This window comes from Leptonychotes weddellii, chromosome 12 (assembly GCF_054177405.1).
Source record: "Leptonychotes weddellii isolate Sample4059 chromosome 12, ASM5417740v2, whole genome shotgun sequence".
In the NCBI taxonomy this organism is placed as follows: Eukaryota; Metazoa; Chordata; class Mammalia; order Carnivora; family Phocidae; genus Leptonychotes; species Leptonychotes weddellii.
This window is the reverse complement of record NC_138380.1, coordinates 25557393-25575336: the sequence shown is the minus strand read 5'-3', so window position 1 is coordinate 25575336 and position 17944 is coordinate 25557393. Positions and strand designations below refer to the sequence as shown.

Below are 17944 nucleotides of genomic sequence, written 5' to 3'. Positions count from 1 at the left end.
TGCTCTCTGAAGTTTCCTTTACAGATAAATGAAACTTAATGATCATGCTCTCTAAAACCACAATCCCCCATTGCTAGGAGTTGCCATGGGTAAATGAAGACTTCTGTCCTGATAAAACTTCAGGGTTCTATTGTTAGCATGCTTCAGTGCTGTAAATCAAGATAAAAAAATGCTCAAGAACAGTAGAGTGGCAGGTATTTGCCCTTTACTGCAGTTTAGGTCTTTGTTTGACAAAAGAGCACTGTATTGACTCAAAAAACTTTTATAGGAAGAGCCAAATCCATTACAACATGATTCTGTTTATGGAATGCAGCAAAGGCGAGTGAAATGATGCTGTGCACAATGATAAACTGGTTATCATCCTGCTTGTTAAAATTAACCTTAGAAGGTTTTTGAGACTCTCATTCTAACACTGACAGTTTTCATGTACAAAAGAAGCCAATTAAGGCTTCTGTCAACAGTCAGAGAAATAAAATTATAAACTATATTAGCGGCATAGAAGAAAAAGGATCAGAAAAGGAGTTTGCTTTACAAACATACCATCAAAATGCAATTTTTTCCTGCACATATTTCTATGATGCCAGGAAGCCTTGCAAGGGCAGTTACTTACATCAAACAGCTTTTCTATATACATTTCCTCATTGATCTTTTCTCGAAGAATATCCTGGTTTTGCCGAACAAACATAATATAGGTGTCTGCCAGATCCATTCCTGGTTTCTGTTGTGGGGGAAAAGCATGGGGAATAAAATACCAGGTCTCAATTGTGAAAACACCATTTAATCACAACCTTAGAAAATAAGTCACTATATCATTTCAAAAGTTACATTAGTAAAATATGCTCAAGACCAAAATCGACAATGAGCATCTTCAGTAAATTCCGTAATTAAAATAAAGTTTATTATTGATGTATGTAACTTGAGGTCATAGTTATTCATCATTACTAAAAGGAGTAGAGACATGTGGTTGTAAACTACTAGATATCTTTTTTTTTTTAAAGATTTTATTTATTTATTTGACAGAGAGAGAGACAGCGAGAGAGGGAATACAAGCAGGGGGAGCGGGAGAGGGAGAAGCAGGCTTCCCGTGGAGCAGGGAGCCCGACGCGGGGCTCGATCCCAGGACCCCAGGATCATGACCTGAGCTGAAGGCAGATGCTTAACGACTGAGCCACCCAGGTGCCCCTAGATATCTTTTTTCTTTAAGGGCTATCTTGAAAGGTTAATATGCCAAGTATAAATGAATGCATTTTTTAAAAAAGTCCCCACTTGAAATAATCATTTCCTAATTGCCAATATAATTTATTGTCACTATCTCTGGCTGGCTATCCATATATATTAAAAACAAAAATGTTAGTTTTCCTTGGATTGCCTTCCTCAATTACTCCAGGTGCTCAAGGCATATAAGCTAAATTTTCTTATTAATTTGAGTAAAATATTAGGAAGATATTGGGCAAAAAATTTAATTGATTACAAACTGAAATGTAAACCAAAATTTTGAGGATTATCCATTGCTTCTATTCATTCCTGTTTATCAATACTATTTCAAAGATCTATTTTATTTTAGAAATACAATAAGAATATTGATGAACCAATTTCCTAAGAGGAGTCTAAAGCGTGAATGAGATAACTTTCCAAAGTTATCCAACATCTGGTGTCTTGTAATGTTAGAGCAGATAGGGTTGAGTCTACAAAAGCAGTACCAGGAAGGGACAAAAACCTGAATGGCTTCTAAAGAGTTTCCTTCTGGACTTATCTTTAGTTCTTTTTTGAGTTTCAAATAGCTAGACTAGTTAATAAAAGTACTCATTTGAATGATCTACACTGGGGTTGATCCATAATCTGTACTGAGTTATTCATTTGATTAGAATATGGCACTAATAATAACAAAATGGTAGAACTGATGCCCAAATGAGTCAGTCTTGTATCATTTCATATCCATAGAATGTACTTATAACCTCCATCGACAGACTCATTTTGCTAAAGTAAATCTTGCAAAGAAATGAGGTGAAAGAGAATTTAACTATTATCACTGCAGGAAAAACAAGGCATACCTCTGAGTGTTGTGGTAGTGCTTCTCCTTAAAAGAAGGACAAAAAGTTCTTACTGCTTTCTTTGGTGGGGGAAGTATATTTTATATACAATGACAAAACTACTCATCTCTTTACCAGTAGTGCACAGTATAGGCAATGAATATCTCATTAATAAAAACTGATTTGATTTTTTGGTAATGAAGTTATTTCTGGGTAATGAGAATCACAGGAAGCTCTTACTGCTCTCATTTTTGGCCTACAGGGAAATATATATCACATAAATTCAAGGATCCTTTCAAACATGACCCAATGTAACAAACTTAGTTATTAGTTATAATTTGAAACAACTACTTAAATGTCTTCACTGGTCTTTCCTTGAAGAGCGTCCATATACAATGTAGGGAGTATGTTTCAAACCTTATCAAATTCATTCCTTCACTATTTTTCTACATAATTCTCTTAAGCAATGTTTGAAAGTTTAAATAAAATGACAAGGCTAACCAAGAGAGAAACCTAGATTGTTTCTTCTTTTTTGGGGGGAGAGGGGAAGTGTTATAGATCAGTTTTTCCAGTGAAGAGGCAGGGTAATTTGCACAAAATTTACTACTATTAATACTTGAAGACAGCTAACCCATAAGATAAGTACTTCTCTCCATGCTTCTCAAACTTTGTCAAAACACCAACAAATGAGAACATTCAGAAAACATACTGCCACGGAATGAAAATGACAAGAGAACACTTTTCTATGTATAATGGATAGTGTACAGGAAGGTAGCTCAGCATCTGAGCTTCAGTCAGCTGCTTGGAAACAAACTACTATGATATACATAATATCAAGGCAGTTGGGCACAGCTTGGCTAAACTGGGACTTAAAGAACATGCAAAGGAGAGCTTGCCTTCTCTACCATTTCCCCCCCTGCCAACCTTATTTTTATTTCTTTCGACAGAAGAGTAGGCTTACAAATTGAATCTAGTCAATCACTTGACCCATCAGACTCATTGGAAACTAAGCTATAGCTGGGAGGACTGGGGAATAGGGACTTTAAACACTTGCCATAGATTCTAAGGTCTTTTGTCCTGTTTCTTTGATCCCTTTCAAGATAACATTCGACATAATGAAACCCCATCCAGGAAGAGTTTATCTTCTAACATCTAAAGCTAACAAACACTTTACAGTTTAAGCCTAAAAGAAAATTAAATGCTGTTCCCTTAGGCAGACCCAAGGGATATGATACTGAAATCTGTAGGTTGAGACCGTCTACACTTCCTAAGGAAGTAAGAATCTCTGGTTGAGGGTGTGAAGCCAAGCTCATTTAAAGTTTATTTCAACAAAATTAAGTGCTTATCTTTTTTTTTTTTAATTATATTTTCTCCCCTTTTGGCAAATTAAGATCCACTTGCCTGGAAAACAAAACCTTGAATTCTTATATTTCTCATTAGCATTATTTCTTTATCTTTGAGCTGTTTACCTATTCTTGAAACTGTGACATATGGGAATTTCACACCTAGTGAATATATTTTCATGTAGCTGTGGCATGAGACTATAATCATTAAAAGAATATACACAAGTAAGAATAACTGCAACAGTTGGTGACATTTACCAATTAGAATTATAGTTCTTTATCCTTCTTTTAGTATATGAAGGGTAATTATCTCTGATAAATTGCTGAAAAAGATGTAATTTTCCTTTTAAACAGTTTCTACTTACAGTACAAATGTGTTTGGATAGAAGACATTATCACTGGTTCAGCGCTTCTTTGTGCAAAGACTCTGTTTTATGGCAGTAAAATTTACATACTTTGGAAGTCACTGCATCTAATTTCATTATTACATGTTATGCATTTAATTTCAACATTACATGGTCTCTAATTAGGAAATGAAGTTTTGCTAAAAAGTAAAAACTGAACACTTGTTTTTTTTTTTTGGTGTGTCAATGAATGGGATGCACATGACTGCTTGGCAGAGACAACGAATTGCTACATGTGCTGGTGCAGGTGGGTGTCCACTGGCCTTAGCGAAGCAGACATCTGGTAAGCTTCAGGAATTGTCGATTTGGATGAGTTTTGTTTTGTTTTGTTTTGTTTTATCAAGAATATTGTGTTCTAGAGAGCTATATTTAGAAATCTTTTCTGTATTGGTAATTATAATTTTCTTAACGAATAGGAGAGAAGAACAATTAAAAACCACGTAGCAAGCACTCTATGGATTAAATGCCACTTAGAGTCAGTGTTTTTTTTCATTCCCCCGTTTAAAGCTCTGAGATCCTTGGTTCACCATGCACTAACTCCTCCAACTTGTTTATTAGGATAGCAATCTCTAAATCAAAATAGGAATTCTCGAATTCTAATTTGATTAAAAAAAAAACAAAATTGGGCAAACAAAGTTATAGTAAAAGGACACAAACATCTAAAAATATCCCCCCTGAGCAACAAGAAATTAATAAATGTGGAAGGAAGTGAAGTACGGTCAGGTGAGTGCCCCTGACATTGGCTGCCGAAGTAACAGAATACACCAGTGAGTGAATAAGTTTAGGTAAGGGTGCAGGCTCCAGCAATTTTTTTTCAGCCATTAATCACTAGTTAACCTAGTGAGATGAAAATGCTGTTGAGAGAAAAAAATTCCTTGTTAATTATACGCTGCAAATGCTCTGACTTCCTGCTGCTACACGTAATCCCACAGGTGCAAGTCTTCACTCTCCCCATCCATGGGTAGGTGCGTTCAATGCTGCAGTCAGTTTGCACAGCAACGGATTTAGATGCAGAAGAAGCCGCTTAACCTTCCATGGGAGGTTAACAATACACTATGCAAACACTGTCATGGTGTCTATTTAACAAGGAGACAATTTTTTAAATATACTATTCCAGTCTCAAAGATGAACTAGAAGCTGCAGCATAATTGACTTAATTTGAAAGTGCACTTCTCATAACCTACAAAAGCTTGCCTTGAAGAAATGATCAAGAGTGGAACTGTGCTATCCTGGTTTATGATAAGCTGCACATATGAATCTTGTGAGATTTAAAACAACTGCAGGTCTCCTCAGTTCAAAATTGTAATAGCAATTTCTATCTCAGCTCCAGCATTGCAGATTCAGAAGTAGTCTGTAATTGATCATCAGGGAACGCAGGACATAATTCTACAAACACAGAACTTATCCCACGTATTTTTAACAATAATACATATCTTTCTTTCACTGTGTAATACATGCTTTATTACTTTGGCATTCATGCAGCAATTTCTACAGTTTTCCATCTGAGTGAAAACATTTTTTTTTTAAAGATTTTATTTATTTATTTGACAGAGAGAGACACAGCGAGAGAGGGAATACAAGCAGGGGGAATGGGAGAGGGAGAAGCAGGCTTCCCGCGGAGCAGGGAGCCCGATGCGGGGCTCGATCCCAGGACGCTGGGATCATGACCTGAGCCGAAGGCAGATGCTTAACGACTGAGCCACCCAGGTGCCCCTGAGTGAAAACATTCTTAAAGCTTTTCAAAAGCATTTGCAGTAGGTTAAGTAGATTATATATTCTCAAAAACCTAAAAAAATAGGTTTGAGTATACCTATGATGATTACGTTGTAAAAATATGTATTTTACCAATTTTGTACAAAGTAGAATAATTATATTGTATTCACATAGAAAAGCAAAAGGAAATAAACAGAACTAAAACCTTCAAACTAGATTTATCCCATCTTAAATATTACAGAAGCTCAGGAAGAGGAATAATTCATAAAAGCGGCGGAGGGGGGGAGGGAGAGAAATGTGAACAATGAAACCGTCACAAGGATATAAAGTTTTCAAGATTTTCTAATAGTTTATCTAACTTTTTTAAGAACAATGAAAAAAATTTCATTGTTCTTAGGAAACAAACCAACAAACCAACCAACCCTCCAAACTATTTTTTCAAGCAGTGAAGTGGCCAGACTCACCTTTCTCTTTGTTAAATTCAGCAGTATTCAAAATTCCATTAACACTATTATACATTTTGACTCCAAATTGGAAAGCAGAAAATTCTGAATTAAGGACAATGGCGCCCACATCTGTTTGAAAGCATCTTTTAGACATGGAACATGTAATATATGTTTTAAGTATGCACATTCCCCTTGGTCCCACATTTCTAAGGGAGAGTTCCATTACTCCAGTGTTCTTGCTCTGCATAAGGGTCTTCTGTCTGCCCCCTGTGAGTGTAATTAGTAAAAAGCAGGTTCCTACCATAATGCTATGAGAGTATATCATATCAGAATCTGCTATAATTAATACTCTTATACCTTATGTAGTCATATTGTTTTCACTCTTAAATTCACAGGGATGCTTCACATTATTTCTTCTACATGGTGATGTATTTTATTATTCACAGATCTAAGCATTTGTATGTACAAACACTTTGTTGTATTACTGGGGAAAAAAAAAATCCTCCCAAAGAGAAGGTTCTTTTAAGTACGAAAAGGGATACTGAAAAATAATTTAAAACACTAGCCTGAAATACTCAAGGCAAAGGGGCAGGTTGACTTCGAACTGAAATTTATGGGCTCAATTTTAATCTTATTATGCCTTGCTCATTTGACACTATGAGCTTCTAGTATTTCTCTTGCTCTTTCTGATCTGTAATAAGAATCACTAACATCTCAGAGTTTGGAGGAATAGGTGCTGATACAGGACTACCATGTAAGGAAAGTGCTAATATGTGTAGCACATAATTCCTTTATACTCTTATTTTCATGAATAATGATTATAATGATGATGAAGGTATTCAATCTCTGAGTTTATAACAATGTTCACTAAACTTTCCCTAGTCTGGCTACGGTTATGATGTCAACCACAGAAAGTACACTGAGGACTTGAAGACGTGAAATTAAAATGCTGCAGGTATTATTTCATTTAGCTTTTAAAATTTAGATAGACTGGGATTGATTTACTCAGTCGCAATTTGGAACATTTTAGATTCTGGCTTAAAGGAGACTTGAGGATGTTCGAATGTCAAAGTCTGGAGGCAGTCAGTCCATGGATTTCCCTCATATGAGAAGAGCCAGCCAGAAAGAACAAAACAAACGAAACAAAAAACAAAGGAAGAAAGATGAGAGAAGCAAAATGCTTAGCTAGGAAGGGCAATAGGCAACCTCCTCTGCTCCTATAATGGCAAGACTTTAATTTGGTCCTGGTGTGCATCTCTCCCTCCAGGGGAATACGTCCCAGTGGGCAGGTGCTCCATTCTCTGGGTTCTGGGTTCTGCCTGGCTCTCATTCTCATGGAAAGCACTGAGTATTCAAGTGGTCTTATCTAAGAAATAAACAATATCTGAAGTAAAGGAAAAGGAGGGAAAATACCATTGTCACTGAACTGACTATACCTTTATTTTTAATTTAAAAAAAATCTTTATTCAACTGTTAACCATAACCAATAGGCACTAACATTTTTTTAAAGTAATGACTACACCCAACGTGAGGCTCAAGCTCACGACCCCAAGATCAAGAGTCATATGCTCTACTGACGTAGCCAGCCAGATGTCCTGTGACTATACCTTTAAAAGTCACCACTGATATGAGGCACTTGGGTGGTACAGTTAGTTAAATCTTCAACTCTTGGTTTTGGCTGGGGTCTGATCTCTGGGGTGAGATCTAGCCCCCACGTGGAGTGCGCTAGGCGTGGAATCTGCTTGGGTTTCTCAATCCCTTATCCTCCCCTCCGCCCCGCACGTTCTCTCTTTCTCACTGAAATAAATCTTAAAAAATAAAAAAATAAAAGTCACCATTGCAAGGTGCTTAATATTTGAAAAATAATGAAAAACAATCTGATTTTTTTTTTACTCTGTGGAAGGCAAATGATTTTTCTTTTGGAAAACAGTCATGTTCTGAAGCAAGGAATGGGTAATGCAGAATGTATGAGAACAGCAAGCATCATTCCATGTAGAAGCAATAACAATCCCATTTATTTCAATAGAAATAATTACCACGAACTTTTATATTAATATGCCTGTTGAAGCTCCTGAGAACCTAGTGAGGGAGACAGCACAAGAATTATCCATTCTCCTCGGTGCACAGGTGGGAAAATGGAAGCCCATGAGTCAGACAGCTAATAGGATGCAAAGGGTGGGATTTGAACTAAATCTTGCACTCCACAGAAAGTCTGTACAGTATAGAGCTGAATTTAAGCCACACTTTGGGGAGTTGGGAGATTAGACATCTTTGGCTGTGTCAAAAAGGAGAGCATTTGAAAGAATTATTGGGGTGCCTGGGTGGCTCAGTCAGTTAAACGACTGCCTTCAGCTCAGGTCATGATCTCAGGGTCCTGGGATCGAGCCCCACATCGGGCTCTCTACTCAGCAGGGAGTCTGCTTCTCCCTCTCCCTCTGCTTGTGCTCTCTCTCTCACACTTGCTCACTCTCTCAAATAAATAAAATCCTAAAAAAAAAAAGAAGCATTAATGAAGACAAGAGAAAAATAATCTCCATTTCTCAGGACAGACAACCAGGCTCAGGCATCAGCACTATGAAGCAAATCAATGGAGCGTTTCTCCTTTGCTTCCTCCTTGTTCTCGGTCACAGTCATCCTTATCATGTCCTCCAGGTCTCTTTAGCTGTGTCACCTCACTGTCTAGCACAGAGGTCATATGCAGTGTGTGTGCTAATGTTAAGACAATTTTCAATAGGCATTGTACACACACTCTCCACCCCCCAACATGCCCCATAACTAACTCGACCTATAATTTAGTCATCTATAAAATGGGTATGTTACAGAAACTGCAGGAGTCCTGCTGTGACATTTTATCATTCTGTAAATTCTTTTTTTTTTTTTAAAGATTTTATTTTTATTTATTTGACAGAGACACAGCGAGAGAGGGAACACAAGCAGGGGGAGTGGGAGAGGGAGAAGCAGGCTTCCCGCCGAGCAGGGAGCCCGATGTGGGGCTCGATCCCAGGACCCTGGGATCGTGACCTGAGCCGAAGGCAGACGCTTAACGACTGAGCCACCCAGGTGCCCCCATTCTGTAAATTCTTAATGTCTGTCCTGTTCCATGCAAGAGACAGCGGAGTCCAAAAATGTCAGCTACAAGATGATGAGAAGATGAAGAACTAGAAAAAAATACTGTAGACAAAGGAGCAATATCTATCATGATTACACTGGAGTTACAGGTTTTTTGGAGGAAGACCACAGAGTATTAAGAGGAAATACTATCAACATAATTTATCATTCTTGCTGTTGACCTCAATCAATTGGCTGAGGTAGTATTTGTCAGGTGTTTCCATAATAAATCTATCACATCCCCCACCCCCATCTCTTCCTCCTTCTCATACTATACTTCTCATAGGAAGTCACTATGCAACCTTAAGTTGTGGGGAGTTAAGCTGTCCCCTTGTGACTAAAATATCTACACTAATTATTGGGAAGTCTTCTGTAAGGGAGATTTATCTTTGTCGCCATTTGTTTGCTCATTTTCTTGTATGAGTGTGGACTAATGGATGTTTATTTTATACTTTGGATTATAATCTAATACTACCTAACTTACTTACTTGCTCAAATGATCCTAGCTCAGGCCATTGGGAGCTCTTTTAGATGCATCCTGTGTCTCTTTAACATATCCCCTATCATTGTGGGTTTTTTTTTTTTTTAAACACTTCCTTACTTTCTGTCACTATAAGATGCTCCAAGCTCATCTTATATATTTGCTGCCCCAGACCTAGTATCTGCCATTTCTCCAAAGAGTCCTGGTTCACTTTACGTGAGATCAGATACTAAGGGCTGGGCACTAGGTGTGGTGGTTGCTACTGGGGTATCGTTGCTTCTGGGTTCTTTCAGTTAACATGCCAAGGAAATATATGCATATATAAATATTTCTACATGTAACCGGCTCTATGTTAAGCTCAAGACAAGTTCACACTAATGTCTCCAACTCTAATCAATTACCACAAAGACCATTCCAGCCTCCTCCTTGTCTCCAACCTCTTATTCCAACAGTGAGAAACTTGGCTTTCACCAAACACTGTCCCTGAACTTAATTGTTCACTTCCAGTGGGTAGGCACAGTGGTTTCTGACTTGTTAGCCTGTGGGGAAACACTTTATCAACTAGACCACCATGCTTATGTACAGTTCCCTTCTCCTTTATTATTACAGACTCCAGTCATTTCTAAAGTCACTCAAATCAGCACTTTTTCCTCCATCTTTTTCAGTGAGGTTATTCCACATATTTGCAATAGAATTAGATTTTTAAAAAATCACAATCTCTTTTCCGTCATGGGATTCCATGATATCCTAATTGATCTTTTAAACATTTGCCCATGTTCAGGTTCAATCTTTGCTGTAAGATTTTTTTTTTTTTAAGATTTTATTTATTTGACAGAGAGAGACACAGTGAGAGAGGGAACACTAGCAGGGGGAGTGGGAGAGGGAGAAGCAGGCTTCACCCTGCGCAGGGAGCCTGATGCGGGACTCGATCCCAGGACCCCGGGATCATGACCTGAGCTGAAGGCAGATGCTTAATGACTGAGCCACCCAGGCGCCCCAGTAAAGTTAGGTACAAATACATAATATCATGTAACCATTACAGTGTTACGCAGAATAGCTTCACTGCTCCTAAAAGTTTCCTGGGCTTCACCTAGTTGCTTCACTGACCTTGAACTAATGGCAACCGCTAATCTGTTTTATAATCTTTATAGTTCTGCCTGTACTAGAAGGTGACATAAATGGAATCATATAGTATGTAGCCTTCTCAGACCGGCTTCCTTCACTTGGCAATAGGCCTTTAAGATTCATCTATATCTTTGTGTGGCCTGTTAGCTAATTTCTTTTTCTTTCCTTTTTTTTTTTTTTTTTCTGGATACTATTCCAATTGTCTCATTCATCTATTGAAGGATATTTTGGTTGCTTCCAATTTTTGGCGATTATGAATAAGTTTGGTAGGAATATTTGTGTGCAGGTTTTGATGTGGATGTACATTTTCAAATCAGTTGGATAAATACCTAGAAGTGCAATTGATGGGTTGCATGGTAAGACTGTCTAGCTTTGTAACAAACTGCCAGTCTTCCAAAGTGGCTGTACCATAATACATTTGCACGAGCAATGATGAGAGTCCCTTGTTGACATCTTGCTATTGTCAATTTTTTTAAATTTAAATTTTAGCCACACTAATCGGTATGTAGGGGTACCTCATTGTTTTAACTTGTATTTCCCTAACAACAAATGACATTAGCATCTTTTCATATGTTTATGTGATAACTGTATGTCTTTGTTATAGTGTCTATTCTGATTATTTGCCATTTTTCAAATTGGGTTGTTTTTTTACTGTTGAGTATTAAGAGTTCTCTGTTCATTTTAGATACAAGTTCTTTTTTTTATTAACACATAATGTATTATTTGTTTCAGGGGTACAGGTCTGTGATTCATCAGTCTTATACAATTCACAGTGCTCACCATAGCACATACCCTCCCCAGTGTCCATCACCCAACCACCCCATCTCTCCCACCCCCCTCCACTCCAGCAACCCTCAGTTTGTTTCCTGAGATTAAGAGTCTCCTATGGTTTGTCCCCCTCTCTGGTTTCATCTTGTTTCATTTTTCCTTCCCTTCCCCTATGATCCTGTTTTGTTTCTCAAATTCCTCATATCAATGAGATCATATGATACTTGTCTTTCTCTGATTGACTTATTTCACTTAGCATAATACCCTCTAGTTCCATCCACGTTGTTGCAAATGGCAAGATTTCATTTTTTGATGGCTGCATAATATTCCATTATATATATACATACACATCTTCTTTATCCATTCATCATCTGTTGATGAACATCTGGGCTCTTTCCATAGTTTGGCTGTTGTGGACATTGCTGCTGTAAACATCGGGGTACATGTGCCCCTTCAGGCCACTGTATTTGTTAGATACAAGTTTTTTACCAAATATGTCTCTGGCTTCTCTTTTCATTCTCTTAACAGTGCAGAAGTAGTTAATTATTAAGTCCAATTTACATAGTTTTTCATGGATGTTTTTGGTGTTGTACCTAAAACTTCATCACCAAACCCCAGACCACATATATTTCCTCCTATGTTTTCTTCTAGAAGTTTTATCATCTGCATTTTACTGGTAGGTTTTTGATCAGTTTTGAGTTAGTTTTTGTGAAAGACGAACCAGTGTTCTTTTTCTTCATGAGGTTCTCCTTAAAAGACTGCTTTAGAGAGGCATATTTGCTGGGGTCTTAGCATAAAAACCAGTTAACAGTCAACAGCAACTTCTGGCTGTTGAATATTCACAGGCATCAGTAATAGAGGCATAATGTCCAGATCTGAGGGAGAAACTCCTCCCTTAGTAATCTGCCATGACCAGACCATGTCTATGGTTTAGTGTACTCTGCTGGGGCAGTGGGGCTACGTGATTTAATAATGACACTGGTAAGCTGAACCCATCTGGAGAGTGAAGGGTGACTGGCATGATAAAGAGCTTGGGTACAGTTGCTATAGCAGTTTTAATGTATGTCTATTTCTCTGACTCTTTCATCCTAGACACTGAATGGCTTGTGGGCAGTCAATGTATAGTTTCATCATGTTAAGCCCGGGACCCAGCACTTAGTGTTTAAATAAATATTTAATTAGTGAGTTCAGTGAAGAAATTAAAGATGTCTCATATAGAAAATAAGAATTCCTCAGACAATATATCCCTTTGGATAGCCACCACATCCTTTGGGAAGAGGAGGCATGATTAATTATTATCAAATATTTGAAGGGCTATCATGCAGAAGAGGGATTAGAACCAAGGTAGAATTCACAGAGGTACAGAATTTCAACTCATTACACATAAGAGGAGGCTGCCTCATGGTAAGCCTGCAATCATTGAGAAAATTAAAAGAGCCTGAATGAATCTTTGTGAGGGATATCAGAAGAGGCAGTTTCTGCATTGAGAAGGAGAATGAATGAACTATCTTCTGCATCTATCAACTCTGAAGCTCCATAATAAGGCCTAACAGATCTAGTACATGGTCAAATTAAGAACTTCAAAATCCCTGGGGCGCCTGGGTGGTGCAGTTGGTTAAACATCCAACTCTTGGCTTTGGCTCAGGTAATAATCTCAGGGGTCAGGAGATTGAGCCCCGAGTTGGGCTTCTCCACTCAGTGTGGAGTCTGCTTGAGATTCTCTCCCCCTCTCCCTCTGCCCCTCCCACTCGTGCTCGCTCTAAAAAAAATAGATTAAAAAAAATCTTAAAATAAAAAACAAAACTTCAAAAGCCCTAAGAACAGAAATATTTATGGTGTCCCATTCCACTTGTATTTCAAAATAAAAACAAAGCTGTATTATAAAATATGTTAGGAATTCCAATGAATTTCATGTGTTCCTATGATGATTTGTCTCTTTCTTTTTAAGATAGGAAATATAAACTCTCCTTAATTTTCCCTTTCTCTCTTTTGTGCTGTCATTTTGCAAGACCCTACACCTGTGATTATTTCTGCTTATTGCCCAGTGCTGATTTTCTGATTCGAGGCACAAGACAAGGAGTATACAAAAAATTCTTTGGGAATCATTTGTGAAATAAAAAAGCCTTGTTCCAAAGAAACCTTATGCAAAGGCAGGAAAGTCCATGGCCTTGTCACTTAAAATATCCATTTATACTCTTAACTACAGGGAACAAACAGATGGTTACCAGAGGGGAGGTGGGTGGGGGGATGGGAGAAGTAGGGGATGCAGATTAAAGAGTACATTTATCATGATGAAAAAAGAAAAATTATCAATTTATAATAATTATGGAAGCAATAAATCTGGGGACTATTTAGTCCATAGTATAAAATTTGGTTCTGCATTTTAAAAGTAAGAGCTATCTACAACTGCTACACAGTTTGCCAGGCCTTAAACCACCGACATTCATGATGACAATCTAGATGGGATGCTAGCCAAGCACAATCTTAAGCAAAGATGAGATGACTTACGTTATAGTTTTAATTTGTAAGTTTTATTTTCATTGTGCTCAAATTCTTTGAAAAGTGATACACATGCCAAGATATATGATTAAACAGAACGTATTAGGCCTTCATCACTTATGTGATAATAGGATGAAGGCAAAAAGTAATTTGTTAGGATTATCAATTTAAAAATGCTGCACTAACTTGTTGATTATATTTATCATGTGAATTTTCTATAATTGTAGCTCATGGTATCCTAATCTTTGAACAGATTTACAGGTTACGAATTATTTCCCAAGCATTGTGCAAAACACCAAATGCTAAAATAGGTGCATATTGATTTATAACACTTTTGTATTTAGAAAACTAGTTCTTTAATTGGTTCATCTTTATTGTCACTTTAACTCCTATAAGAAACCTGTTACAGCTTCCATACAAAGGGAAGAGAGAGTGAGCATTTTTCTATAAATAGCATGAGGCATTCACTACCCAGTCCTAGAGTATTAGAACGACCCTCTGCAACTGAGCTGACATGTTCTCGTAATGACCTGAACTCCATAAAAGTTCCCAAGTTAAAATGGAAAAAGTACACTGAAATAATCACACGTCAAGCCTTCTTATGAGGGTTAGCACTTGCTTAAGGAAAATAAACTGCTCCCTGAGGGAATGACACTCAATGCTTTAAAGATTTGAAATAAAACCATAATTATTTTAAAAAGAATTATACACACACATACACACACACACAGAGTTTTTAAAAGCAAATAAAAAATACTTACTGGAACATCGACATATTTTGCAGCTGCTTTTACCTTAAGTGGAAAAGAGATAATTATGAGAATTATTTTCTTAACTGTTGGATAAGTACTATGACAACAGCCAAAAGACAGCAGAAGAGAACTCATTCAAATACTTACAGTGAATGACAGAATGGATGAAAAGAAAAGTGCCTTAAAATATCCATTTATGCTCTTAACTACAGGGAACAAACGGATGGTTACCAGAGGGGAGGTGGGTGGGGGGATGGGGGAAGTAGGGGATGCAGATTAAAGAGTACATTTATCATGATGAAAAAAGAAAAATTATCAATTTATAATAGATATTATTATATCTATTATATATAGTGGAAAAGTGGAAAAGAGATAATTATGAGAATTATTTTCTTAACTGTTGGGTAAGTACTATGACAACAGCCAAAAGACAGCAGAAGAGAACTCATTCAAATACTTACAGTGAATGACAGAATGGATGAAAAGAAAGTGCCTTCATCATATCTTGACAGTTTAGATAACACCCCTTCCAACACTGAAACAAACTGTAATCGTTTATAGTGAGTATTTAGAATATTACAAATTAATAACAGGGCAAATAATTTCTGGACCAACTTCTCCCACAGCACAAAAGTCCACAATGAATAAACTGACAGTTAAGGGGCTGACTTGTAATGTAATGTTTACTCTTCCATTTTGAAGATGAGCTCTAAGGTCCTTTTCTATTGCTGGAAATACTACACAAAGTGTTTTGTTTTGTTTAAGATAAAAGAATAACATGTAATAGCAGCCTGGTCACCAAACATGTGAGATAATTTTAACCACTGATAAATAACTTGAAATTCCTGAGACTATTCCTTAAAACAATTTTCAACTTCAGGAGAGATGTTTAGAAGCAATGATGGTCAAGTGTAATCAGATTCCTTTCTACCATAGATCACTTGACCGTTCCCCAACTTTTTTCTGTCTACAGAAGAGGCTGAATCAAAATGACCAGATAATGGAAGGAATGTGTAACATTTGAGGCTCCCGTAACACGGGAATGAAGTCCGACATTGGTTAACAGGCATTGACCAAGCAGCTTAATGAGGACATACAAGGACCAAATCTGCTTTCAGAAGCTTACAAAGCAGTTGGAGAGCTAAAACAGATAAACACTCTGCAGGCTACGAAGAAAAGAGCACTAGATTGAGCTTAATATAAGCTCCTGATTCCACACTGACTACTATGTGGGCTCAGGCCAACCACTGCACCCATCAGTTCTTCTAGCAGTTAAATTGTGTGTGTGTGTGTGTGTGTGTACACGCGCGCGTGCACTGTGGGTGGTGTGGAATTAAAATGCATCTCAAGTGTTTTACATTTCTACAATTTTATATTTCTCTGAAGTTAAATTTAAGACATGTATACCATAATATGATTAAACATGTGGGGAATTATATTTCATTGAGTGGAAACATTAAGATCTGGCACTAAGATAAGAAATTAGTAGGAATTTACTGCCATGCATCTTTCCTCTTTAGAACTAAAATAATATGCACTATTGACAAATTATATACTCCCAAAGGGGAAATACTGACAAGGTTTTTTAAATACGAAAAGGGAAATCAACGAAGGCTGGTTTTTGTTCACATAGCAGCTCCTTCAACAAAGTGATAATAGTTCTAGGGACACAGCTTATTGGTCTCTGGTGACCAGAGAACTCACTGAGCATGCACAGGAGATAATCTTTTCTCTATGGCTGGTCAATTACTGCAAAATAGTTTATGCAAAAGGAACAAAAACTTCCCCATAGGTTTCTCCATCACATCATGTGCGACATGATGTAAGAACACAGAAACAAAATCATGCAAACTGCTGACTAAAATCGTATTTCTAAAGAATGAAAATTATGTATGGCTTGTTAGTTATCCTAAGGGATACAAACAGCAAAAAACACAAAATTACAAATTGCTCACAACTAAAAGTCAATTTAGCACTTTCTTCCTGCCCATTAGGATTTCTTACCAATCACAGCTGGCTAACTCAACTTGATGTGGTTTGCAAAGACCCAGAAGACCAATACTCCAGGGCTATGTCAGACCAGGGGAAGGGAATTCCAAACTTAATGGCCCTCTGTGGGAAATGCCTCATCTCTTCTAACTCAAATCTTGAGAGCCAGTGCATGCTGGGTGATCTCATTTGCCATGAGGAGAGCGACAATTGCTATGGTTACCAGACTATCTGAGCCAGTGAAGGCTCTGGCACGGCACCTGGTTCTTGGAGCCCTCAAGTGAGTATATGCGTACGCATGTAAGTGGTGCTGAGGGACACGGCAAGGTAGAGGCAAGAACCCTGTGCATGGATTTAGAAGATCTTAGTTCAATTGTAGCCCTGACAATCTCTGGCTATAGGGCAATGGTCAAGCCTTGAGCTTCTCTAGCTTTAGCATACTCATCACTCGAAGGGGGAAAATGACAGCCATCCATCCTGTCCATCTCACAAGGATCAGTGAAGACCAGTTGAGATGATTTATGTGAAGGGACTGTGAAAACAGCAAAATACTAAAGAAATGTAAAGAATTAGTATTATTGATATGATTAGCTAAATCACTATCCATTACATAGGTCTAAAAACCTATGTACATTTAAGTCACAAGTTAGTGGGGTAGCCTTAGGATTGTTTAGTGCTAAGGAGTAATAATGAGTTTGGTTATTGGCCAGTGGGTCTAATTCAATTAAAAGATACCTACTGAGGTAGAACAGAGTTGAGGATGTAAATGAGACCTGCGTTAAAATCCCACCTGTTTCAAGGGTGTTTGGTTGACAGCACGGGAAGGACGCTTTGAACACAGGTGGTCTGGCTCCAAAGCCCATGTTCTTTACCATTAGGGGTACACAGTTGTAAGCATTAAATAAGTCATGTGCCCAACATATCAGCACTCAGTCAGTAAATGTCATTTTGTTATTATTGAGCCCCTAATGTGGGAAAGAGACAATATGAATCTTCGACCTTTCCTTTCTTTCCTTCCAGGAACACACAAACTAGTGGGAAAGACAGACATGTATACTACTGGTCCTGACATGCAGAACGTTTTAAGGGCCAGCAGAGATGGGTAAACAGTGTAACTGAAATGCGAGGAGGGAAAGCATGACCTCTAACCGGATGATGTCCGTAAGCTCCCAGGTGGTATAGGAGCTGAGCTAGCTTCCGGACGGCAGCATGGAGGGGATAAAATGACACTTGGGGAAGCAACTCTTGGTGGATGGTTTTAGGGCACCAGGTTCCCCACTGCAGCC

The 17944-nt window shown here is 37.8% G+C and overlaps 1 protein-coding gene across 9 annotated transcripts in view; it reads right to left on the bottom strand.

The window, feature by feature from the left end:
- Positions 1-17944, bottom strand: part of CADPS2 (calcium dependent secretion activator 2) — a 495106-nt gene that overhangs the window by 25447 nt on the left and 451715 nt on the right. For all 9 annotated transcript variants that reach the window (XM_081800170.1, XM_081800179.1, XM_081800171.1 and 6 more), the window contains 3 exons: positions 15131-15214; positions 14679-14711; positions 611-718 (listed from right to left, as the gene is read on the bottom strand). In XM_081800170.1, the coding sequence (XP_081656296.1) occupies positions 611-718; positions 14679-14711; positions 15131-15214 (225 nt within the window). The remainder of the gene's footprint in view (positions 1-610; positions 719-14678; positions 14712-15130; positions 15215-17944) is intronic.